Genomic DNA, 25,795 nt, shown 5'->3' with positions numbered 1-25,795 from the left:
AGAGAGACAGAGATACAGAATCTGAAGCAGGCTCAAGGCTCTGAGCTGTCTACACAGAGCCTGATGTGGGGCTCAAACTCATGAACCATGAGATCATGACCTGATCCAAAGTCGGACGCTTAACTGACTGAGCCACCCAGGCACCCCTCATCTGTGTTTTTGAGGTGGAGAGGGAACATAAACCTGCCATTCTCCACTCCCTATGACCTGGAAAGCATTCCCCCAGCTCCTCCATAGTTTTGCAGAGTTCTAGAATTGTCTCTTTTATATGCTAGTTGCTCTTTTAAACTGCATTTTGTTGTGGTTGTTGTTGTTTTGTCTTCCTATGTCATAATCTTGGCCTGAAACCATCCTCATTATGTTTGATTTTTTAGGATTCAGTCATTGGGTTTTCATGGTATATATTTATGATTTGACTATGAAAAATTTCTACTACTGATTTCAGCATTGCAAATATAAAAGTAAAAACATGCAAAAATACATACTATGCAAACACTAAAGACAACTGGAGGGCTCTATTAACATCAGTCAAAGCCATTAGAATGAGGAGAATCACCAGGGATGAATGGGCTCACTTCATAATAAAAGGATTAACTCACTGACAGGACATGATAGTCCTGAAACTGTACACATGAAAGAGCTTTAAAACATATGAAAGAAAAAGTAAGAGAATGGACAGACCTACTTCTCTACTTTTCCATAGTAATTGTTAGAACAAGTAGAAGATCAGTAAGAATACAGAAGATTTGATCAACACTGTCAACCACTTTTCCTTGGTGGACATTTATAGAACATTCCACCTAACAACAGCAGAATATACATTCTTTTCAAGTTAATGTGAAACAGTAACTAATATAAACCATATTCTTGTCAGTAAAATAAGTTTCAATAAACTTAAAATGATAAATTGTACTGAGTATATTCTTTGATCACAATGGAATTAAATTAAGAGTCAATAACAGAAAATACCTGAAAATCTCCAGAGTTGGAAGTTTAGCAGCTCACTTCTAAATATTCCATTAGGTCAAAGAATAAATCATAAGGGAAAGAGAAAATATTTTGAATTGAATGAAATTGAAAACATATTAAAATTTGTGTGATGCAGCTAATGCAGTGGTTGCAGTGAACGTTGTAGCTTTAAATGTATATAGTAGAGAAAAATAAATTTTCCAAACCAATGACATCTTTCACTTTAAGAAATTAGGGAAAGAGCAAATTGAGCCCAAGAATACAGAAGGAAATTCCAAAAACAAGAACAGAAATCATTGGATTAAAAATAGCAAAGTTAATAGAGGAAGATAAACAAAACAAAAAGCTGATTTTTGACAAAAGCAATAAAATCAATTGAACTCTAGAAAAACTTCCAAGAAAAAAGGAGTATCCCTAAGTTACCATGTCAGGAATTTAAAATGGGACAATTACTGTAGGTCCTCTGGACATTAAAAAGCAATACAGAGTATTTTGACGAACATATGCCGATGCATCTGAGAATGTGTATGAAATGTACAAATGAACATACAAATGATCCAAAATGACTAAAGAAGAGATAGAAAATCTCAGTAGTTCTATATCCACTAGTGAAGTTGATTTTTTAATGTAAAACCTTCCCATTTAGAATACTCCAGACTCTTTGGTGAATTCTATTATGTACTTAAGGAAAAATAATATCAATAACCAATCCTATACTAATCCTTTTAGAAAATGGAGGAGGAGGGAACATTTCCCAACACATTTTATAAAGCCAGATTTTCCTGATACCAAAACCAAGTAGACGTTAAAGAAAATAACAGAGACTAATATTCTTCTGAATATAGAGGGAGAAATTCTTAACAAAATATTATCGAATTGAATCAAGGAGTATATATTAAAAGGATATACATAACTTGTGGAGTTTATCCCAGGAATGCAAGATTGGTGTAGTGTTTCAAAATTAACTGATGTAATTGCCATAGTTACAGCTTAAAGGGAGGAAAAAAATACACGTGATCTCTTCAGTAAGTGCAAAAAAAGCATTTGACAAAATTCAAGAAGTGTATTTGTATCGTAATCAGCCTTGGAAGCTAAAGATAGTGTCTTCTGGAGCAAGGGCAGGTATGCTAATTTTCCTGTATAATAAAGGTAATGTTTCCATCAAGAGCAAAGGGCAGACATGCTTACGGCACTCATGAAAGATTTGGTTTCCCGAAACTCAGAGTTCTCTCCTCTACTGCTGTGTGACCCTTTTCATGTTGCCTATAGGGATTGGGGCTTGGAGAATCGATGCGAAAGTGCTGGTGTTCTGGCTACTGCTATTGCTGTAACAAACTGTCCTTTATCTCTGACACAGGACTTTCATGTCTTCCACTGGAACCCATGAAACTGTGTCAGACTAACATTAGCTTACAAGTTCAGTAAAATCTTGAGGCTGTTCACAGTTCTTGACAATATAAAAATATATACCTAATTCCAGTTTCTAATTAAAAATTACCCTAATCAATTACAAGGTAATTATGAACCTATATAAAAGTGAATTTATAGCAATTTTGTGGAAAAAAGGACTGGACAAAGGATTTTGAAACAATCATTTTAGAAATTTATTTACATATCTTGGATGGAAGCAATTGATACACTTGACTTGGATTTCCTGGGGAAAAAAAAGAATTTTTTAAGGTGGGAGTGCCAAGTATACTTCAGAAAACAAAATAAAAAATCTTGCTCCCTGCTTTGTGCATATACAATGTATAGAAATAATATAAGTAAAATAACAACATGACTTTTACCAAAAGAGCAAAATTCCTAAATCCCACTGTATAATAAATTGGATACACATCTTATAAGACTAAATTGTATTTATCTTAAAAGTTTCCTTCTTATTACTGAACTCTGGCTAGTGCCCAGTAGGTGAAAAAAATCGTATACACGTCTCTACTAATCCACCACAATATTACATACCTTTCAAATCAGGAGCCAAAGGCCTACTCCTAGGGCCAGAAATGTCTTCATAAATATCATACTTTTCAAAATGGAGTTTCTCTCTTCTTGAAATATAACCCATTTTTGATAGGTCACTCTGTTGACTACAGATTTTTTCACTTAGATTTAAATATTCTCTTTGAAGATTCCGCATCTCAAATTCCAAGGTATCCCTTTCATTTTCTATACTTCTTACATAGTTTTCTAAAAGTATTTTGTCTTCTGCAAGTCTACTGATGCTATTCTCAAATTTTATATTTTCTTGACTATGTTTTTTTAGTTCTTCTTTTAGAATCTGATTATCTGTTTTAATTTCCATTACCATTTTTGATAACATTTCACATTCATTGCCCATTTCTGACAAACTGTTCTTATAAATACTTGCTTCTGATTTTGCATTTTTAATTTCTATCAGAAAATTCTCTTCTGCAGTAGATTGGTATTTTTGAATATTCTCAATTTCTCTTTCCATCATTTGTCTAGCAGCAATAGATTCTTGTAATGTTTTTTCGAGATTAAGTTTTTCATTTTTAACTGTTTCTATTATTTGAAAAAGTGTCTCTTGTTCAGTTTTTGCCAATATTTCCTTCTCTTTTAGCTGCATTATCTCTAGTTGGTTTTCCTTCAGTTCATTTTCAAGCGAGCTTCTTTCCTTTAAAAGCTGGTATGTCTTTTTCTCTAGCATTTCCTTTTCTTCTTGTATCAATAGAATATTTGTTTTCATTGATTCCATTTCTATACTCATACGATTATTTTCATTATTGACCGTGGCCATATCATTTTGAATTTTGTGTTCCTTGCTTTTTAGTTGATCTAATGTTTCTATCATTTGTTGCTTCTCCAAAGAAAGTTGATTGTTGTTTTCCTCTAGAGTTTTATTTTGTCCTATGAGAACATTATATTTACCAATTATTTTTTTCAATTCTTTAAGACATTCTTTACTATCTTCTTCTTTTTTAATTAACTTGGACTGAATAGTGTTCTTTTCTTCAACCAAATTCTTAAGTTGCTTTTCATATATTTCGATTTTCTGTATTAGAGATTGTGTGGTAAAGACAAGAGGTTTTATTTTGGTCTTAAGGGTTAGATTTTTATTCTCCAGTTCTGTTACCTTTTTTTGTATCTGCACAGACTCTTTTAGGTAATTCTGTAAGTACTGAATTTTTGCAACACACTGCTCAGTAACAGAATTGACTTTGGATGTTTTCTCATTTTCAAATATTATTGGCCCTTGTTTTATTACTAACGGTTGCATTTCTTTGTCTTTTATTTCATATTTTGTTGAGTCAGAGAATGGCAGTGTATGTCTTAGAGCTCTGGAATGGAATTTTAAATCTGTAATAGTCTTGCCAGTGATAGGAATTTCTTTACTGTTTTTCTCATTTCTCTTTCCCCTGTGTATTTCACTCTTAGATAATTTTTTACATTTCCTGCAAAAATTCACATGGAATTTTGACACTGTTTCCCTGAGTGGGAGTAATTTGTTTACTAATGCCTCTAATTCAGAAATTCTCTTTGATTTCATATCTTCATTTAAGTTACTTTCTATATTTTCTTCCTTAATAAAATTATTTTTTTCTTTGTGAATTGAAGACAGTTCATATTTACCATTGCTTGGAACATTTCTTTCAGTTTTTAAAGTTTGAAGTTCATTTGTAAGTGCCAGTTCTCTGTCATGTGACTTTTGTAGCTCTTCCTTCATTTGTTTGATAGAATGGCAGATATCATCTAAGTTTTCAGAAAATCTGTGCTTGAGAAAAGGCTCAGTAATTTTGGATTTATCCAGAATTACTGTATCAGCTTGAGACATCACATTTTGAGGTACATTAGGTAGAAAATTATAAAGATTACTATAATTTTTCAACATGTCAGAATTTTCTGAAGGATTCATAATTATGTTTGAAGGTGAATTGTCTGTTGAAGTTCTCAGAGTTAATACGTCCTTGAAATTTATCTGGGATGTCATATCTATACCTTGAGAGAGACTGTTAACACTATCACCGCTGAATTTTTCTTCCATTGAATGAATAGCGTTAGACTCCTCAAAAGGATGAATTTTCTCCATAGAAAGGATTTCTTCTTGATTCTCTATAGGCTAGTGACAATAAAAAGCACACTGTAAATGTATTATCATTTGCCACATGACCAGCAAATCAAGAAAATATTTTGTGGAGGATTTGCTTTTATAACCAAAATGAACATTTTATCCATTTCTACAGCAAAGAAACCTAACAAATGTGATTAATTTTCTCTAGAAAAATCTAACAACAGTTATTTTGAGATCTGTAACTCTGGTCTTCACAATTTGCTTAGAAATTGTGCTTATTTCCTCAGAGGGTGACATACATGGGCCAAACCCCTCAATTTCAGAAATAGAAATTTAGAATCCTTCAAGAGGCCATCATAGATTGATGGGGAAGATAGAAGCAATAGGTCAAATGCAGTAGGTAGTTTAAGGGAAATGAATATTTCCACTTCTGGGCTGTTGGGTCAACCTTTGCATTTCCTATTTTGGATGATTCTAGGGCTGTGACTATTCTAGAAATGCGAGTTCTAATCAGCGTAGACAGAGTGACTCTCGTTCTAGCTTGTTTCTAGGGAATTCACCTCAGGTCTAGGTCAATCCTACTAAAAGTAGAACAATTCCTAAGTGGATAGAAAGGCTAAAAAAACTTGCCTTGTATTTCAGTTTACTTGGGAATCTTTTAGGTATTCCTCTGCCCCACAAAGTCCGTTTGCCCCACGAAGAAGGTAAGAATGTAAAGGGGAAGATAAACTGGTTGTAGTAACATTTTTGAAGTACCTAAATAGAGAAGTAGTTTTGAACAGAATAACATACCAAAGCTTTTTCAAGGCGTGTTCCGAATACTAGATTTTTTTCTGAGTTAAATTGTGGGTTTTCTACTTCAATAATACTTTTGTTCAAGATTTCACTGATTTCAGACTGTACCTTTAAAAGATAAATTGATAATGTTAGAATTTGATTTCAGATTTAGAAACTTATGAATGTATAGCAATAATAGATATTATGATACCTTTAAATTTCCTGCACATAAAAATTCTTTTCATTCATATAATGTAATTTATTATAATCTCTGTTATTACAGGAATTTTAAAGAAAATTATACCTTTATTATATGATAAACAAAAAATTTAGTAAAGCAATAAAATTTTATGAACAATATTCAAGTAATTTTGGATGCTTGAGTTTTACATTGTTGAATAAAGCAGAGACTTTTGATCTCTGTCATCAGAATAGAATCCATTCTGTCACTCAGGAGGAGTTTATCTTCTCTTTCCATTTCCTTGCACTTGCTTTTAGTACAAGAATATTAGGATGAAGTTTATATTAGGTCTTTAGTCAATATGTGTTGTGTTAAGCACCACCAGTATCTGTACCCTATCCTCTGTAAATACTGTCCCTTATTTGTTCTGGATAAAGTCCCACGAGCCTTTGGTGATCCCACTTCCAGCTGCATGTGACCGAGAGCTAACCAGTCAGAACACTGCCTCCCTTTGAACAGGGATTGGCTCAGGCATTGCATATGACCCAATCTGGGGCAGCCAAGTCAGGCCAAGAACCTTAGGAAAAACTGTTAAGAGAGAAAAGCATCATCTCTTCTCCAACTGGAATCTGGAAGGATAAAAGCCTGGAACTTCTAGCAGCTCTTTTGCTACCACATGAAGTCTGAAAATCCATTACAGTGGAAAGCAGAACCAAAATAAGGAGCGTTGTTCCTTATGACAGAAGTCCTTATCATATGGATTAAGCCATCCTCAGGTGAACTGTTCCCAGGCTCTTCAGTTATGTGTGCTAATCAAGTACACTTTTTCCCTAAGTCACTTTGAGTTAGATTTCACATCACTTATAATGAGAGTTCCTATTTGTAGACTGTATATAGGTAGCACTTTAAACATATATGTTTTTAAAAAATCGGCGAGTACTATTCCTTTTTGACTATAGTTGGCCCAAATTCAACTGTAACAGAAATAGTTCCCCTCAAACAAATTTTGAGCCTGGAATATTTGTAACCTTTTATTATATTCTAACAAAAACTAATCAGTTGGATAATGATCATTAGCTTACAGATGTGGAGTGGTATCTTAAGTTTGGCTATTTCCCATATAGAGATTAAAAGAAACATACCATGCTAACATTCTGCAAAGTCTGTATTCGGAGAGCCTGAAATGATTCCAGTTGATGCTGAAGGGCCTATAACAAACATGGTATGAAATTGATCAGTTGAAACTGTTATTATTTCTTTTTATAGGTATCCCCCAAAGTTGCCTATTTCCAGAAAGGATCACATGAGGGTCAGAGGACTCACATTCTTAGTCATTCTTGCCAATTCTCCAATCCATTTTCATGGAGATTTTTGTGGAAGACCCATGTGCATTTAGGAAATATTTATTCTGAAAAAGACCAGCCTTTACATAGGTATTTGGAGAAAATAAGATGAAATGAAAATGAACTTACTTTCAATGCTGATTGTGGTTGGATTTGATTTTCTGATTCCGATATGCAGCCATAGTCTAAAAAGCAAAATTGAAAAACCATGTGATCTAATTCTTAAGTTTTTTTTAAACAATTGTGATGCAAAATAGCCTCCTAACTTTCTTGGATAGTGAGACAGAGATAATGAGAAGTTTGATGTTCACCTTAGGAAGAACCCAATGTTAGTCACTTAATAAAGTCAAATAATTTTTGCTTGACTTAAAATGCCTTCTGGAGGTTATAAATAGTGGTTTTATTTTCTTTTTGTATTTATTTATTTATTTATTTATTTATTTAATTTTTAAAAATTTACATCCAAATTAGTTAGCATATAGTGAAACAGTGATTTCAGGAGTAGATTCCTTAATTCCCCTTACCCATTTAGCCCATCCCCCCTCCCACAACCCCTCCAGTAACCCTCTGTTTGTTCTCCATATTTATGAGTCTCTTCTGTTTGTCCCCTTCCCTGTTTTTATATTATTTTTGTTTCCCTTCCCTTATGTTCATCTTTTTTGTCTCTTAAAGTCTTCATGAGTGAAGTCATATGATTTTTGTCTTTCTTTGACTAATTTCACTTAGCATAATACCCTCCAGTTCCATCCATGTAGTTGTAAATGGCAAGATTTCATTATTTTTGATTGCCAAGTAATACTCCATTGTGTATGTGTGTATGTATATATATATATACACACCACATCTTCTTTATCCATTCATCCATCGATGGACATTTGGGCTCTTTCCATACTTTGGCTATTGTTGATAGTGCTGCTGTAAACATGGGGGTGCATGTGTCCCTTCGAAACAGCACACCTGTATCCCGTGGATAAATGCCTAGTAGTGCAGTTGCTGGGTTGTAGGGTAGTTCTATTTTTAATTTTTTGAGGAACCTCCATACTGTTTTCCAGAGTGGCTGCACCAGCTTGCATTCCCATGGTTTTACTTTTATAATAGGCCATTAACGTGTAATGCCAAACTTGGAACTCTCAAAAACAAATATTTTTGTTTCTGCAATGTAAGCTGCATTAAAAAAAAAAAACCAAAAACAACTAATGATCCTGTTATGGGAGACCTTTCACAAAGTACTGTATAGGTCTCTGTCTGTGAAATGGCCATGTGATGTTTTTCCTCCTTACCATGGAAAACAAATTGGATTAACAAAGCATAATTTTTGTCATGCCTTTAACCAAGGTACTATAAAGATCTATGTATACCTTCCTAGAAAATAGATTATAGATCTGTAACAGGAGACTATAAACTGCAGATTTCCTGACATACATCCTTCTTTATCCAAATAGGCTTTTAGCTTGCTTTGTAAATTTTTATTAAACACTTTTAAAAATATTCAGTGTCCCAAATGAAGTGAGAGTTATGATAGAATGCTCCTCTAGGATGACAATTTCTGCCCTAAGAGAAGGTTTTAAAAGAGGTCAGCACATCTCTCCTTCAAATGACAGTCTACCAGATGTCATAGGAGCTGGTTGCAAAGTATAGGCACCCCTCTTATCTGCCATCTGGCCCTCATCACTGGGAGAGCAACTCTGGTTCAGAGCCTGGAGCCATTTGGCCAATTAAAGACTCCCACCTTCATCAGAAGGCAGAGAAGGACAGCGAGTCCTCTGGATATTGCTGAACTTTGCATCTTACTAGGAATAAAATGGTAGTCTGAAATATTTATCTCAGAGACATTAAAAAAAAAAAAAACAAACTCAGATGAGGTCAGACTAATGCAGCAAGGCACCCCCAATTTTTTCAGACTCAAGGACAGCTTCTAATGACCTCAAATAGATAAAAATTCAAATCAAAAAGCATATATTACCTAGAATCCCATTGCCCAGAATTAACTGTTATGAATTTTAGGTACCCTCCCTTCAGTCAGCTGTCTATGCATATATGCAGGAAAAAAGAAATGATTTTAGAACAGTGGGATATTATACATTTTACTTTGATAAATGGTATTGCATTTATGTTTCAGAGAATAAAGAAAACGGCAAATAGTTGAAGTTATCACTAGTATTCAAATTTTTTTTGACTACATGAAAGATTATTTCCTATGAGATCCCTCTGAGCTAATGGAAATATATCACAAGAAGGACTAAGAGATTGGAATTTTTATTTTTTAAATAACATTCATTTCCATTGTATTCAGTATTGAGTTACTCCCTGCCAAGAAAGGAAGTAAATGATGAGGAAATTAGCATTATGCTTGCTCTCACATTTACTCCCTACTTTTCATGATATTTGCTCATTATATTATTTTCACGCTGTGATGTTTTATGATGTTTTACATTTTGCTGTGTGACTATGATTTCCACAGAGCTAAACACAAAGATAGGACATTATTATCGTAAATATTTTCAGCCTTCAACTTTATTCTTGATGGATTTACTGTCCAAAATTCCATCTCCTTTCTGCATCAGTAGGGCCAGCCTCCCTTTTCCGCATAGATTTCCTTTGTTTCAGTTAGGAGGACTTGCAAATTCAAGGCAAAGTACAGGATTTCTTTTGCTAAAACCAAGTAAGAAATACTGGGTCAAAATAAATTTAGAGACTTACTGAAGGGATATAACAAATATAAGTTTTTAAAGAAAGAATGTGGGATTCATATAGTGGTTCTACATATATTTGCTTCCCTCCATCTCTTCCTTCTTTTTTGACCACAGTATGATTGCAGTTACCAGGTTGCTTCTTTTCATGTAGGTCAGTGTAACCTGAGCAACTCTGCTCAGAATTTGTTTTCTTTGACATAATATAGATGTTTTCTCTTAACATCCTTCCCAGAGTCCAATGGTCTATTCCTCTGAGATACAGTTTTAGGGCCAGTGTGTTTTCCTACCCATTTTCTGTAGCCTAAAAATTAGGTGATGAGGTCTGGGGTACGAGAGATCATTTGGAGCTGTGTGAAGCCTTTGCTGGAGGATGTGATCTTTGCTGTTTTGTTGTTATTATTCTCTGAGACTACTTAGAAATCTATAGGAGATATATCCTATTACCCTAAGGAGATATTCTCTTGATTGGGATTATTTCCTTAATTCAGTACAGAGTCCTGGAACTAGGACTGCCACACAAGACCATACAGGTTGTTCACTACACAAGAGCTCCTGGCCAGAAGATATATGTGGGCTGAAATGTGTCCCATGTTCCACTACAGTCAGCTAACCAGTACCCTATTTGGGTTTGCATATACCTAGAGTTTGGTTATACCTTTCTCTAGTCCACACAGAGGCACCCCATGAGCTAGTGGCAGCCCTACTCATAACTTCTTTCATGAGAGCAAAGTAAGCCCTGTTGATCAGTGTCCAGGTTTACTCATCTATCTTTCCAGCTGCTCCTCTGTACCCATCCAAACCCCAATCAGCAGAAAGGAAGACACAGGTATTTCCTCTTTTTGTATCCACATTTGGAGTGGGAGAGGCATTAATGAATATTTTCAGGATTTGACTTGTTTTATTCTAAAAGTCAGAAGCAGTGTTAGAAGGTAGTCTGTACTTTGCCTTGCCAGCATCTTCTGTTTTTATCTTTGGCCTCTGTTTTCCAATTTCCTTCTTCAGGTGCTGCTGGTGAAGTTTTTGCTGGTTTTCTATTTTGTTGTTGTTACTGATCTTTTCATTTGGTGCTAGGGAAAGGAGGTCTGGGATCTTCCTTGGCTCTAAAAAAGTCTAGAATAATTTTTATGAGTTAGTGATTTAGCTTTTTTGTTTCATATTTAGTGATTCATTCCTTCAACATCATTCATTCAAGTATTGAGTGTCCAATGTGTGGTATTCTGTTGTAGGTAAATACTAAGGACACAGCAATGAATAAGACAACCAAGGCTCCTGTGGTCATGGTGCTTCCATTCTGGAGAATGAACAGGAAAAAAAAAAAGAAAGAAAAAAGGAAACAAGATACTTACAAATAGGGATAAATAACGCAAAGAGGATAGGCTAATGTGACAGGGAGGATGGGACAGCAGTGGAGAGAGTGCTTAGCAGAGACCTATCTGGTCACATGAGTTTTTAGCTGGGATTCCCATATGATAAGAAAAGGCCATCCATGTGACTATCTATAGGAATAGATTCAGAGCAGAGGACATGGAAAGATCCTGAAGCAGAATATGTTTATCTGTGTTTGCAGAACAGAAATAAAGTCAATATGGCCTCAGCTTAATGAGCAGATAGAAGCCCGGTATGATTAGAGGTGAGAGGGGGAGACAGGAATAGATTATGTAGGAACTTGTGGGCCAACCCGAGTGGTTTTGCTTTTATTTTAAGTGAAATGGGAAACTTTGAAAGGTTTCAATCAGAAGAATGATTTGATCTGAAAAGAAACATTTATAGGTCACTCTGCCGCATGATAATGGGTTATAAGGTGGCAACTGCAGAGCTACTGCAGTAATCCAAGTGAGAAACAAAGGTATCTTAGACTAGAATGGCAGAGGGGAAGATGGAGAAAAATAGGTTGATTTAGAATAGATTCTGGGTATAAAACCAGCAGCATTGCTGGGGTATTAAATGTAGCCAGAAGAGAGGAAGAAAGGATGACTCCTGGGTTTTTGGTGAGAACAGATGGATGATGGATGATGAATGATGGTGTTATTTACTAAAATGGAAAAGAATAGGAAGATTTTTTTAGGGAAAATTTTTATACATAAAATTAAGTTTTCTATTAGACATCAAAGTGGACATCCACAGGCAGTGGGATATTCCTGTCTCTGATTCAGGGGAATTGTTATGAACACTATTGGAAAATACAGGTGTCACTACTGGCCTAGACAAGGGAAGTTTCTGTGCAGTGACAGGCACAAATGCCCAAATGAAGTGGCTAGAGAGAATGGAATGTAATTGTGGGCATTGAATATAGGCAGCTGTTTTTGAATTTTACTGTGGAAAGAAATAGAGTGCCTAGTGGAATAGGGTGTATGCATGTTAGAAGTGATGTGAAGGTCAAGAATTTTTTAACCATGGGAGATTTTAACATGCCTGCTTGCTGCTGGAATCATGTAGTAGAAAGGGAGAAGAGTAATTCTGAAGGATGAGGGAGGCTAATTGCAGAATCTGAGTACTTGAGAATTCCAGGAGAGCTTTGATAAAGAGGAAATGAGCTTTGAGCAGGGGTAATTCTTCCATCAAAACTGGGGACAGCAAGAACAGGAGCAGGAAGATGGAAGAGTAGGAGGACCCTAGGCTCACCCTGTCCCACAAACACAACTAGATAATTATCATATCATCCTAACTACCCCAAAAATCAACTTAAAGACTGACAGAAAAATCTCCTTAACTAAAGGGAGAGAAGAGGCCACATTGAAGATGACAGGAAGTGTGGAAATGTGGTTTAGGGGAGAAACAGATCATGGCTGCTATACAAGTGAAGGAGACATGGTTGCTAAAAAAGAAGGGAGAGGAACACACAGGGGAATTCATAAGGAGAATGTTTCCTCAAAGCCAATGGCTTAGAAAGTGAGAGGGGCTGAATTCCATGAGTTCTTACAACCAGTGGGGTTTAAAGCCTGGAGTTTTAAAGATCAGTAGGCTTGGTTGGGATAGAGCACTGTGCTGCATCTAGAGAACAGGCAGACAAACAACCAGGGGACAATGTGGAAATAGCAATCTGAAGAGCGTGTGGGGCACACAGTGGGGTTATTTGCTCTTCTCAGAGCACATCCCTGAGGGGCATCATTCACAGACACCTCTCCAGGAACAAAGGAGCTGGCCAGTGCCATTTCCATCCCCTCCTACCCTTCAGCATAAACACAGAATAACCTGCAAGAAGCAGTGCAGTGCAGACACTAGCTGCCTAACTTGCTTACACCAAGTACCACCCCCTCTGCACTTCAGTGGAACTTCCATTCTCAAACATGCTTGCCTCAGTTCCAGTGCGGCAGGTCCCTCCCCGAGAAGATTAGTGCAAAACCCTGTCCACACCATGTCTCAATACAAAGAGTTTTGCAGGGTCTCAGTTCTGGTGGAGGTGGTGACAGGTCTCATTTCAGAAGCAGACCAGAGCACATCTGTGAGCTAAAACTCACCACATTCAGGCCAGGGACCAAACACTGCCCACAGCATGCAAGGAGAGCCTCTGCAGATGACTGGCCTGAAGGATAGAGAAGCCAGAATGCAAGAGCAGAGTGTATGCATCACACCAGAGACATTCCCCGAAGTGCCAGGCCTTGGGCACTACATGACCTCTTAAGGCCATTACTTTCAGAAGCAGGAGACATAACTGGTTTTTCTAACACAGAGAAGGCAAGAGCCTTAGATAAAATGCAAAGATGGAGGATTTGTCCCAAACGAAAGAACAAGATAAGGCCAAGGCCAGAGATCTAAGTGAAACAGATGTAAGTAACATGCCTGATTGAGAATTTAAAGCAATGATCATAAGGATACTCTCTGGGCTTGAGAGAAGAATAGAAGATATCAGTGAGATCCTTACCACAGAGACAAAAGGGTTAAAAAGTAATCAAATGAAGAGTCCAATAAACAAGATTAGAAAAACTTTGATGCAATGAACAGTAGGCTGGAAGAAGTAGAGAAATTAATTAATGACTTAGAGTAACGGAAAGTAAGCTGAACAAAAGAGAGAAAAAAGAATTGTGCAAAATGAGAATAGACTTAGGAAACACAGTGACTCCATCAAATGTAATAACATTCATGTTATAGGAGTCCCAGAAGAAGAGCAAGCAAAGGGGGCAGAACATTTATTTGAAGAAATAATAGCTAAAAACTTCCCTAATTTGGGGAAGGAAATGATATCCAGATCCAGGAGGCACAGAGAACTCCCATCAAAATCAACAGAAAGCAGGCCAAGACATATTGTAATTAAACTTGCAAAATACAGTGATAAAAAATCTTAAAAGCAGCAAGACAAAGAAGTCCTTAACTTACAAGGTAAAACCCAAAAGGCTAGAGGGAGATTTTTCAACAGAAACTTTGCAAATGAGAAAGGAGTGGCATGATATATTCAAAGAGATAAATGGGAAAAGTCTGCAGCCAAGAATACTCTATCCAGCAAAGCTATCATCCAGAATAGGAAAGATAAAGAGTTCCCCAGACAGACAAAAGCCAAAGGAATTCATGACCCCTAAATCATCCCTGCAAGAAATATTAAAGGGGACTCTTCCAGTGGAAAGGAGAGACCAAAAGTGACAGTATAAAGGTAGAAAACACAAAAGTGGTAAAAATGAATATTTCTGTAAAAATCAGTCAAGGAACTCACACCAAAGGATATAAAATATAATAATGTATAACTAAAATGTGGGGAGGAGAGGAAAAAAGAATGGGTTCCAACTTGAATGACCATCAACTTAATTTAGACTGCTATTTACAGAAAAGTTTATATACAAGCCTAATGGTAAGTATATATCAACAAGCACTTACAAACATTCAAAGAATAAAGAGAAAGAAATGTAAATATGTCACTAAAGAAAATCAACAAACCATGAAAAAAAGACAAGAAAGGATTAAGAAAATCTCCAGAAACAACCACAAAACAAGTAAAATGGCAATATAAACATATCTATCAGTAATTACTTGGACTGTAAATGGACTAAAGGCTCTAGTCAAAAGACGCAGGGTGTCAGAATGGATAGAAATACAAGACTCACTTATATACTGCCTGCAAGAGACTCGTTTTAGATCTAAAAACACCTGCAGATTGAAAGTGAGGGGATGGAGAAACATTTATCATATCATTATCATGGACGTCAAAAGAAAGCTGGAGTAGCAATACTGATACTTTATACAAAGTAGACTCTAAAACAAAGACTGTAATAAGATACAAAGAAGGGCATTATATAACAATGAAGTGGACAATCCAACAGGAAGATACAATCATTGTAAATATTTATGCACCCAATATGAAAGCACCCAAATATATAAAACAATAACAACAAAACAATAACAAAAGCAATAAGGCATATAAAGGAACTAATTAACCAATTGATAATAATAGTAGGGTACTTTACATCCTCCTTATATCAATGGACAGATTATCTAAACAGAAAATCAACAAGGAACACTGGACCAGATGGCCTTAACAGGTAATATTCAGAATACTCCATCCTAAAACAGCAGAATACACATTTTTTTCAAGTGCACATGGAACATTCTCTGGAATAGATCACAAACAAGTCTTAACAAATACAAAAAGACTGAAATGATACTATGCACCTTTTCTGACCACAACACTATGAAACTAGAAGTCAACCACAAGAAAAAATTTGTGGAGAGACCACAAACACATGGAGGTTAAACAACATGCTACTAAACAATGAATGAGTCAACCAGGAAATCAAAGAAGAAATTAAAAAAAAAAAATACATGGAAACATATGAAAATGAAAACACAACGGCCCCAAACCTTTGGGATGCAGCAAAAGCAGTGCTAAGTGGGAAGTTTATAGCAATACAGACTTAACTCAAGAAGTAAGAAAAATCTCAAATAAATAACCTAATCTTACTCCTAAAGGAGCTAGAAAAAGGATAACAAACAAAGCCTAAAGCCATTTAAAGGAAGGAAATAATAAAGATTAGAGCAGAAATAAATGATATAGAAACTAAAAAGAAAAAAAAAATCAACAAAACCAGAAGATGGTTCTTTGAAAAAATCAATAGAATCGATAAACCTCTAGCAAGACTTATCAAAAAGAAAAGAGAAAGGACCCAAATAAATAAAATCACAAATGAAAGAGGAGAAATAACAACCAACACCACAGAAATACAAACAATTACAAGAGAATATTATGAAAAACTATATGCCAATAAATTGGACAACCTAGAAAAAAATGGATAAATTCCTAAGAGACATAAAGTACCAAAATTGAAACAGGAAGAAATAGAAAACTTGAACTGATAACCAGCAAAGAAATGGAATCAGTAATCAAAAAACTCTCAGCAGACAAAACTCCAGGACCAGATGGCTTCACAGGTGAATTCTGCCAAACATTTAAAGAAGAGTTAATACCTATTCTCAAATATTCCAAAAAATATAAAAGGAAGGAAAACTTCCAAATTCATTCTATGAGGCCAGCATTATCCTGATAGCAAAACAAGATAAAGACCACACGAAAAAGAGAGCTACAGGCCAATACCCCTGATGAACATATATGCAAAAATTCTCCAAAAATACTAGCAAACCAAATCCAACAATACATTAAAAACGTCATTCATCACGATCATGTGGAATTTCTTGCTGGCTTGCAAGGGTGGTATACTATTCACAATCAATGTGAAATATCACATTAATAAAAGGATAAGAACCATATGATTATTTCAATAGATGCAGGCAAAGTACAACAGCCAATCATGGTAAAAACTCTCAATAAAGTAGGTTTAGAGGGAACACACCTCAACATAATAAAGTCCATGTATGAAAACCCACAGCAAATATCATCCAAAATGGGGGAAAACTGAAAGCTTTTCCCCTATGGTCAGGAACAAGACAAGGAGGTCCACTCTCACCACTTTTATTCATTATAGTAATGGAAATCCAGCCACAGCAATCAGAAAACAAAACGCATCCAGATGGGTAAGGAAGAAGTTAAACTTTCAGTATTTGCAGATGACATGATACTATATATAGAAAACCTGAACGAATCCACCAAAAAACTGCTAGAACTGATCAATGAATTCAGTGGAGTTGTAGGATATAAAATCAATGCACAGAAATCTGTTGCATTTACATGCAGCAATAATGAAGCAGCAGAAAGAGAAATTAAGGAATTAATCTCATTTACAATTGCACCAAAAATAATAAGATACCTAGGAATAAACTTAACTGAAGAGGTGAGAGACCTGTACTCTGAAAACTACAAAACATTAATGAAAGACATTGAAGATGACACAAAGAAATGGAAAGACATCCACGCTCATGGATTGGAAGAACAAATATTGTTAAAATGTCTATATTACCCAAAGCAATCTACACAGTTACTGCAATCCCTATTAAACTACCAAAAGCATTTTTCACAGAACTAGAATAAACAATCTTAAAATTTGTGTGGAAGCACAAAGGACCCTGAATAGCTAAAGCAACCTTGTTAGAGAAAAGCAAAGCTGGAGGCATCACAATTCCCGACTTCAAGCTATATTACAAAACTGTAGTAATGAAAACAGTATGGTACTGACACAAAAATAGACACATATATCAATAGAACAGAATAGCAAATCCAGAAACAAACCCACAATTATATGGTCAATTAATGTTCAACAGAGCAGAAAAGAATAGCCAATGGGAAACAGATAGTCTCTTCAACAAATGGTGTTGGGAAAAGTGGACAGCAACACGCAAAAGAATGAAACTGGACCACTTTCTTACACCATACACAAAAATAAACTTAAAATGGATTAATGATCTACATGTGAGACCTGAAACCATAAAAATCCTAGAAAAGAACACAGGCAATAACTTCTTTGACATCAGCCATAGCAACTTCTTTCTAGATATGTCTCCTGAGGCAAGAAAAACAAAATAAAAAATAAGCTGTTGGACTACATCAAAATTAAAAGCTTCTGCACAACAAAGGAAACCATTAACAAAACTAAAAGGCAGCCTACAGAATGGGAGAAGATATTTACAAATCTCAGATATTTATATATCTGATAAAGAGCTAGTATCCAAAATATATAAAGAACTTATAAAATTCAACACCCAGAAATTAAGTAATCCAATTAAAAATGGTCAATTAACACGAATAGACATTTTCTCAAAGACATCCAGGTGGCCAATAAAAACATGAAAAGATGCTCAACTTTTCATCAGGGAAATGCAAATCAAAGCTGCAGTGAGATATCACCTCACAGCTGTCAGAAAGGCTAAAATCAACAACACAAGAAACAACAGGTGTTGGTGAGGATGTGGAGAAAGGGAAACAATCTTGCACTGTTGGTGGGAATGCAAACTGGTGCAGCCACTCCGGAAAACAGTATGGAGTTTCCTCAAAAGGTTAGAATCTACCCAAGATCCAGCAATCGCACTACTAGGTATTTACCTAGAATACAGAAATACTAATTCTAAGGGGTACATACACCCTGATGTTTATAGCAGTATTATCTACGATAGCCAAATTATGGAAACAGCCCAGGTGTCCATTGATTGATGAATGGATGAAGAAAAGTGTTGTATACATATACAATAGAATATTAGCCATAAAAAAGAATGAAATATTACCATTTGCAAAGACATGGATGGAGCTAGAAACTATGCTAAGTGAAATAAGTCCAAGAAAGACCAATACCGTATGATGTCACTCATATGTGGAACTTAAGAAACAAAACAAAGGATCAAAGAGGAAAAAACAAAGACAGAGAGGCAAATCCAGAAAGAGACTCTTAACTACAGAGAACAAACTGATGGTTACCAAAAGGGAGAGGGGAGGAGGATGGGTTAAATAGGTGATAGAGATTACGTTTGTGGCAACTCTGTGTGATGAGCACTGGGTGATGTATGGAAGTGTTGAATAATTATATTGTACAGCTGAAACTAATACTACACTGTATGTTAAATGAGTTTAAATAAAAACTTGAAAAAAAATGAGGGACAGCAGATAATATGGGTACAGAGAAGCAGGTAGGTTAGCAAAATTTGAGCAGGAAAGAAGGGAGTTTGGGTCTGATTGCTTCCATTTTCATGTAGTGTGAGATTATGTTAATGAGTTGAGAGGTAGTGGTGAGAGGTTTTGGAGATTAAGGAAACAAGAGTGAAATAGTTATCTTGGAGAAGGTTTGAAAAAGCATTTTCTGGGGAAGTAGTTTTCTAAATAGCACTGAGATCCATGTTACAACTAAGAAGTGAGTGGTTTTCCCCTGCAATGTTCAGATGATTCAGTGAAGATAGAGAATAGGCAGAGAGTTGGATTTATCAAATTTTATTTATTTATTTTTTTAACGTTTATTTTCAGGAGAGAGAGAGTGCGAGCAGGGCAGGGGTGGAGAGAGAGAGAGAGGGAGAGACATAGAATCCGAAGCAGGCTCCAGGCTCTGAGCTGTCAGCCCAGAGCCTGACATGGGGCTGAAACTCATGGACTGTGAGATCATGACCTGAGCTGAAGTTGGATGCTTAACCAACTGGGCCACCCAGGGGCCCCTATCAATTTTTAAAGGCTATTAAAATAAGTTTTTGTTTTTAAAACGAGTTTCAGAGACTTTGGTTACTACTTATTTCCAAAGGAAAACTAATCTTAGAATTCAGCAATACTTAACCGCATAGAGTTATGTGATTCCAGAATTGGAAGGGAAATTACCAAAGAAGAACTGTAGAGGACACACAATGACAGGTCATCATTTATTAAGTCCTTGCTAAACATGAAATATTGAGCGGTATGTAGACTGAGTGGAAGATATGGTCCCAGCCCTGAAGAAGCTTATACTCTATTGGGAATGTAAGAAATAGTAATCATATTATATTGAATTAAATTCTCTAGCTGTCCCATATTTAGTGTCAGAAGTGAAAAACAAGAAAACCCTGTGGGCTGGTGCGTAGCTTTCCTTTCTGATCTGCCATCTGCGGTGGAACCAAGATGCAAAATTTTGTGAAAACCCTTACAGGAAAGACCATCAGTGTTGAGGTCGAACCCTCGGATACAATAGAAAGTATGAAAGCCAAGATTCAGGATAAGGAAGAAATTCCTCCTTATCAGCAGAGTTTGATCTTTGCTGGCAAGCAACTGGAAGATGGACGTACTTTGTCTGACTACAACATTCAAAAGGAGTCCACTTCATCTTGTTGAGACTTTGTGGTGGTGCTAAGAAAAGGAAGGAGACGTCTTTCACCACTCTCAAGAAGAGTAAGCATAAGAGAAAGAAGGTTAAACTGGCTGTCCTGAAATACTATAAGGTGGATGAGAATGGCAAAATCAGTCGCCTTCGTTGGAGTGCCCTTCTGATGAATGTGGTGCTGGGGTTTTTATAGCCAGCCACTTTGACAGACATTATGGCAAATGTCTGACCTACTGCTTCAACAAACCCAAAGACAAGTAATTGTATATGGGTTAATAAAAGACATGAACTAAAAAAAAAAGAAAAAAGAAAAGATAGTTATCAGTGAGATGGCTTTTGAGGCGATTAGAGACATGGGGAATTTATTCTGAAATCTACAGAGGATTATGTCATATTCAACATACAGGCACCCCTCGATTTATTGTGCTTCACAAACGTTTGTGGCAACTCTGTGTCGAGCAAGTCTATTGGTACCATTTTCCAACAGTATCACTTACTTTGTGTCTCTGTGTCAGTTGGGTAATTCTCACTGTATTTCAAAAGTCTTTGCTATTAGTATATTTGTTATGGTGATTTGTAATCTGTGACTATAACTCGCTTTAGCATTTTTTTAGCCATATATATATATATATATATATATATATATATTTAGTGTCAGAAGTGAAAAACAAAAAAAACCCTTATACACACACACACACACACACACACACACACACACCCACCCACCCTTTATATATATATTCAATCATCTATATGTATGTGTGTATGTGTGTGTATGTATGTGTATATATATATATATATGTGTGTGTGTGTATATATATATATACATATATATATATATATATATATATATGAACAGTAGAGAGGCGCAGAAGGAGAAAGAGAGAATCCTAAGCAGGCTCCATGCTCAGTGCAGAAGCCCAACACAGGGCTCGATTCCACAACCCTAGGATCATGACCTGAGCCAAAATCAAGAGTGTGACATGCCTACCAACTGAGCTACCCAGGTGCCCCAATAAAATATTTTTAAATTAGGGTATGTACATTGTTTTTTTACACATAATGCTCATATACACTTAAAAGACTACAGTAATATGAACATAACTTTTATAAGCACTGGGAAACCAAAAAATTCGTTTGACTCACTTTATTTATTTTATTTTATTTTTTTCATTTGCCTTACTTTATTGTGATATTCTCTTTATTGCAATGGTCTGGAACCAAACCCACAATATCTCTGAGATATGCCTGTATTAAGTGCATACTTGCAGTTAACAGACCAAGGAGAACAAATGAGTTTTTACAATGCAGCATAGTAATGTTGTAATATAGGATGTTAGATACTCTGTAGTCAAAGTTTTGTAATTCTCAGGTTCAAATATGAGGTTTTGCTATGACAATTCAAATTCATTCCCAGAAGCAACTGTTTTACAAAGCCTTAATGAGGTGTGACACTGTCTGCATGAGGCACTGTCACGGGAGCTACAGAGTCAGGTTGTCTGTGCTTGAATCCTGGCTTTGCGACACACTTGCTATGAGGGATAAACCTAGTTAGCATCTAGTTGGTAGGTAAAGTCCTTTGCAGGATGCATGGCGCATACTAAATGCTCAAGAAGTATTTACTCTAATCACTACTACAGAGACGAGGTTAGTAACAACATGATGATGATTTGATAGACTTAAAACTTCCAAATGCAATGGAGGGGAGAAATGGCCACTCCACATTCTCTAATGTTTCCCATTTTGTGCAGAATAACCCCCAGATCCTTATGCAGAACTACAGTGCCCTCGTCCCCAGTTTCCTTTCTGATCCCTCTCTGCCCCTCCCCCTTATTCATTCTGCTCCCACCAACACCAGCTGTTCCTCAGACATGCAAGGCATCTTCCTACCTCAGGGCCTGGACAGTTGCTATTCTCTCTGTCTTGACTGCTCCTTCCCTAGAAAACTGCACTGGTTACTTTTTACCTCCTTCAGGTCTTTGCTCAGATGTGACCTGCCCAGTGAGGTCTCCTACCACCCTATTTAAAATGCACACTTCTCACTCACCTCTGACAGTCCACATACTCCCCTGTTCCCTCTGTGCCTTACTTTTCTCCATGGGATTTACTCCCATCTTACACACAGTCTCCTTTGTTCCTCCCATCAGAAAGTAAGCTTCATGGGATTTTGCATATTTTGTTCACTATTGGATCCTCAGCACCTAGGACAGCACTTGCTTAAAAATATTTGTTAGATGGATGAATGAATGAATGGATGAGTGAATGAAGACTTAGGTAGAACAGGGGTGCTAAAAACAACACACTGGATATCTTGAAGTTTAAAGTATATCCTTCACATATCCATTCCAATAAATCAAAGGTTACACAGGCTAACCACTTATTCTGTTAAAATTAAAGAGATCTAAGAAATACTACACAGCTTCTTGTAACTCAGCATTATGCAAATGGGTCAATATTCTGTTGGTTAGTACTCAGGGAATGGATCACACGGTGACAATAAGGTGTAGATAGAACAGAAAAAGGGAGGGAACAAAGTCATACCTCCTAATTTTGCCATCCAAGGCAGCCCTTGACTTAGAATCTATGTTACTGAAAACCTGCCCTTGCTAGACCCTGCACTTAGAGCACCTATGCTTTCGCAAGATAAACTATATCTCTTAAATAAGTGTATGTACTATTTTGCCTGTATCTTCATTTTCTATTATGCTGGGATCTTTCCCCAGAGTCCTAAATCTCACTCATGTTAGATAACACACGAGCTTGCCAAATTAGATTACCTCAGTTTCTTCTCACCTTAAATGCTCTTTTTGAGGTAAATATTGAGCTGATGCAACCTCTAAACTCTCTGTGAAGACTCTTTCTCCCTGTTCATGTTTCCTGATTGCACAAGGATGCCTGAATATCCTCACGGATGCTGGGGCACAGAAGAGTGGACAGCCGGCAGGTCATTGCACTGTCCTGCTGGCCTCCATTGAGATGTTTACACTGGTGGTCCCTGGGCATCCAGGTGTCTTTGGTCTGGTGACATGTGGCTGCTCTAGCTTTTCTTTCAGGGACCTTGCTTGACAAGGTGTTTGGGATGGTCCTGGATTTATGAAGATGCAGAAATCCTGTCCTGACCTCATGTCACTTCTGTGTCCGGATCACCCCTATGTCACATGTGGGTTTTAGGCAACCGGGGGTCCTAACTTGGCCCATCATTCTAGATACCGCCTTCTACTCAGAGTGCTCTGCTCCTTCCCTGGCATGTCACACTGACCACCAGCCTCCTGCAAGAGGTGTGTAGGCTCCTTGGGCTTCTCTCAAGGAAGTGGGAGTCCAACATCAGTATTCTCAGTATGATGCCCCTAGTTGGGTATTTACATCTTATTCATGGTTTATGTGGAGCTTGAATTATAGCTCTTTGGTTATTTCAAATATCTTCCCTATACAATATCCTGTGGTCCACACATATTTACTGTAAAAAGTTCCTTTTGTTAAAATATATATCTGTTTTGGGGCGCCTGGGTGGCGCAGTCGGTTAAGCGTCCGACTTCAGCCAGGTCACGATCTCGCGGTCTGTGAGTTCGAGCCCCGCGTCAGGCTCTGGGCTGATGGCTCGGAGCCTGGAGCCTGTTTCCGATTCTGTGTCTCCCTCTCTCTCTGACCCTCCCCCGTTCATGCTCTGTCTCTCTCTGTCCCAAAAATAAATAAAAAACGTTGAAAAAAAAATTAAAAAAAAAAAACGAAAATAAAATATATATCTGTTTAGCATCTGTCCAAAATATCATTCTTATTTGATATTTAGAGAAGCAGTATAGTATAATATGATGGTGAAGGCCTGGACTCTGGCACCATTCTGCTGAATACTTACTGGTTTTTTCATTTGCTGCCATGTGACCCTGGGGAGTTATTTAATCTCTGTGCCTCAGTTTCCTCACTTGTAAAATGTGGATAATGGTAGTACTTACTTCATAGGGTTGTTGTGATGATTAAATGAATATACTTAAGTGCTTGGAACACCATCTGGCACAAAGTAGGTGTGCTGTGTTACCTAGTACTTTAATAATAGTTACTGGAAGTACCTATGTCCTGGCAGTGCACCTCTTGGGCCAGTGGGTTTAGACAAGGGTACCCTTTGCCTGTAGTAAGAGGCAGAAACATTACTGCCAGTGGATGTTCTCTAATAATGTTCCCTAATGACTCCTTGGCCTTGGAGATTTCACCTGTTTCACTGCCACCACTTTCCTTTATCCGGTCAGAGGAATTTAGGATCTTGGACGCTGAGAGGAGAACGCACTCAACTTCATCCTCTTCCTCCGGATGCTTCTCTGTAACAGAACCGTAATAGGTGGCTTTTAGTTTCTTTGGGAGCAGGGAGGCCAACCGTACGATTCCGGACGCGGACGCCCTTAGAGGCCACGGGAGGGCGCGCCGGGGCCACGCAGCGCGGCGGGACCTGGTGGCGCAGCAGCTGGAAGCAAAGGCTGGGCGTGGGGATGGAGGCGGTGCTTTAGTCCCGGGGGGGGGGGGGGGGGACAGCAGGGGTGTGCTGCTAGTCAGGAAGTCGGCACTCGGGGACCAGCCTTGGGGGTGGACGGGTCCGGGCACCCTCCACTGCCCGTCCACTTCCCATGGCCCCTCCTCTGGGACTCTTACCCGGACTCATTTCTGCTGCTCAAGTTCTCCCAACTGCCTTCCCCCCTGCATTCCGCCCCAGTAGCTTCGCGCAGGGGCAGCCCGTTGCCTGGTAACCCGGCTGCGGGGCACGCACGTGGGTGGGGGTGCGGGGCGGAAGTGCGAGCTGGGGTCCGGAGTCTGGGAGCTGTGATGCTCATCCCGCCACCAGCGCGCCGGGGACAGTTGGGGTTTGCTGTGCGCTCAGGCCTGGGGCCAGTCTCACTGGGGCATTTTTCTCCCGGGCTTCTCCGCTGACCAGAACTTGATCTTGATCATAGTCTGACCGAAGACTGCACCTTTTGGACCAAAGCTGTGGACAAAGGGGAATGCTTGGAGACGGGCAAACACCTAGGAACTTTGTTTTTCGTTTCCTGGTTTCATTGTTTATTTTGCTTCATTCCTCGTTTTTTCGACCCCTCCGCCAGAGTAGTTTCAATGTTTGGGGGTTTGATCGATCCAAAACCAATATTGTGAAAGGAATTTTGTTTGCTATGGTTAAAAGAAGACCCCGATTTCCAGTAATAATCTTAAAATAACAATGAGATGTATGAAAATGTACACATTAAAGCTGATGCAGAGGCACTGATCTCCATATGTCAAATCAGGCTAATTTCCTGTGCACCTGGGCAAACCATTTGCAAAAGATGGATATTGTGTTGGAAACTGGAGCTCGTTCAACCAAGGACTGGTTGGTGTGGCCGCAGTCAATACTTTATGCAGAACAGAAAATGGCGCTCTTTAAGTAAAAGCTTTAAATGAATATATATTATTTATTTTGCAATAGCAACCGTTCCAGATAGAATATAAAGTAATGGAAAATTCAAATTTTAAGTCACAATAAGGAATTTAAAGTTATGATATAATAATTTATTGTATAATAATTATATGTTTTGCTTTCATGGAAATGAAACTCATGATAGTCTCAATGTTTGCTTGATATACTTTCTTGTTAACAATAGGATGATCTCTAGAAAATTTGAGTATTGTGGCATTGTAGACAA

At 37.4% G+C, this 25,795-nt stretch overlaps 1 protein-coding gene and 1 pseudogene across 1 annotated transcript; one reads left to right on the top strand and one right to left on the bottom strand.

The window, feature by feature from the left end:
• Positions 1–2,549: 2,549 nt before the first annotated feature.
• On the bottom strand, positions 2,550–24,883 carry CCDC110 (coiled-coil domain containing 110). Its single transcript, XM_049632541.1, has 7 exons — positions 24,774–24,883; positions 24,341–24,445; positions 7,430–7,485; positions 7,100–7,165; positions 5,792–5,902; positions 2,932–5,047; positions 2,550–2,623 (listed from the first exon to the last, which is right to left on the bottom strand). Exons 1-7 carry the CDS (start codon positions 24,781–24,783, stop codon positions 2,574–2,576), a joined length of 2,514 nt encoding a protein of 837 aa, XP_049488498.1. The 5' UTR covers positions 24,784–24,883; the 3' UTR covers positions 2,550–2,573.
• On the top strand, positions 19,891–20,747 carry LOC125923908 (ubiquitin-40S ribosomal protein S27a-like; annotated as a pseudogene).
• Positions 24,884–25,795: the final 912 nt, after the last annotated feature.

This window comes from Panthera uncia, chromosome B1 (genome assembly GCF_023721935.1).
Source record: "Panthera uncia isolate 11264 chromosome B1, Puncia_PCG_1.0, whole genome shotgun sequence".
Classification (NCBI taxonomy): Eukaryota; Metazoa; Chordata; class Mammalia; order Carnivora; family Felidae; genus Panthera; species Panthera uncia.
This window is presented reverse-complemented; position numbering and strand designations above follow the sequence as displayed.

Excerpts from the sequence above, each read along its gene's own strand:
- CCDC110 (XM_049632541.1), bottom strand. Across the intron at positions 7,166-7,429 it reads AACCACAATCAGCATTGAAA|GCCCTTCAGCATCAACTGGA; the intron begins GTAAGTTCATTT and ends TGTTTGTTATAG. Across the intron at positions 2,624-2,931 it reads TTTGGCTCCTGATTTGAAAG|GAAATCCAAGTCAAGTGTAT; the intron begins GTATGTAATATT and ends TTTTTTCCCCAG.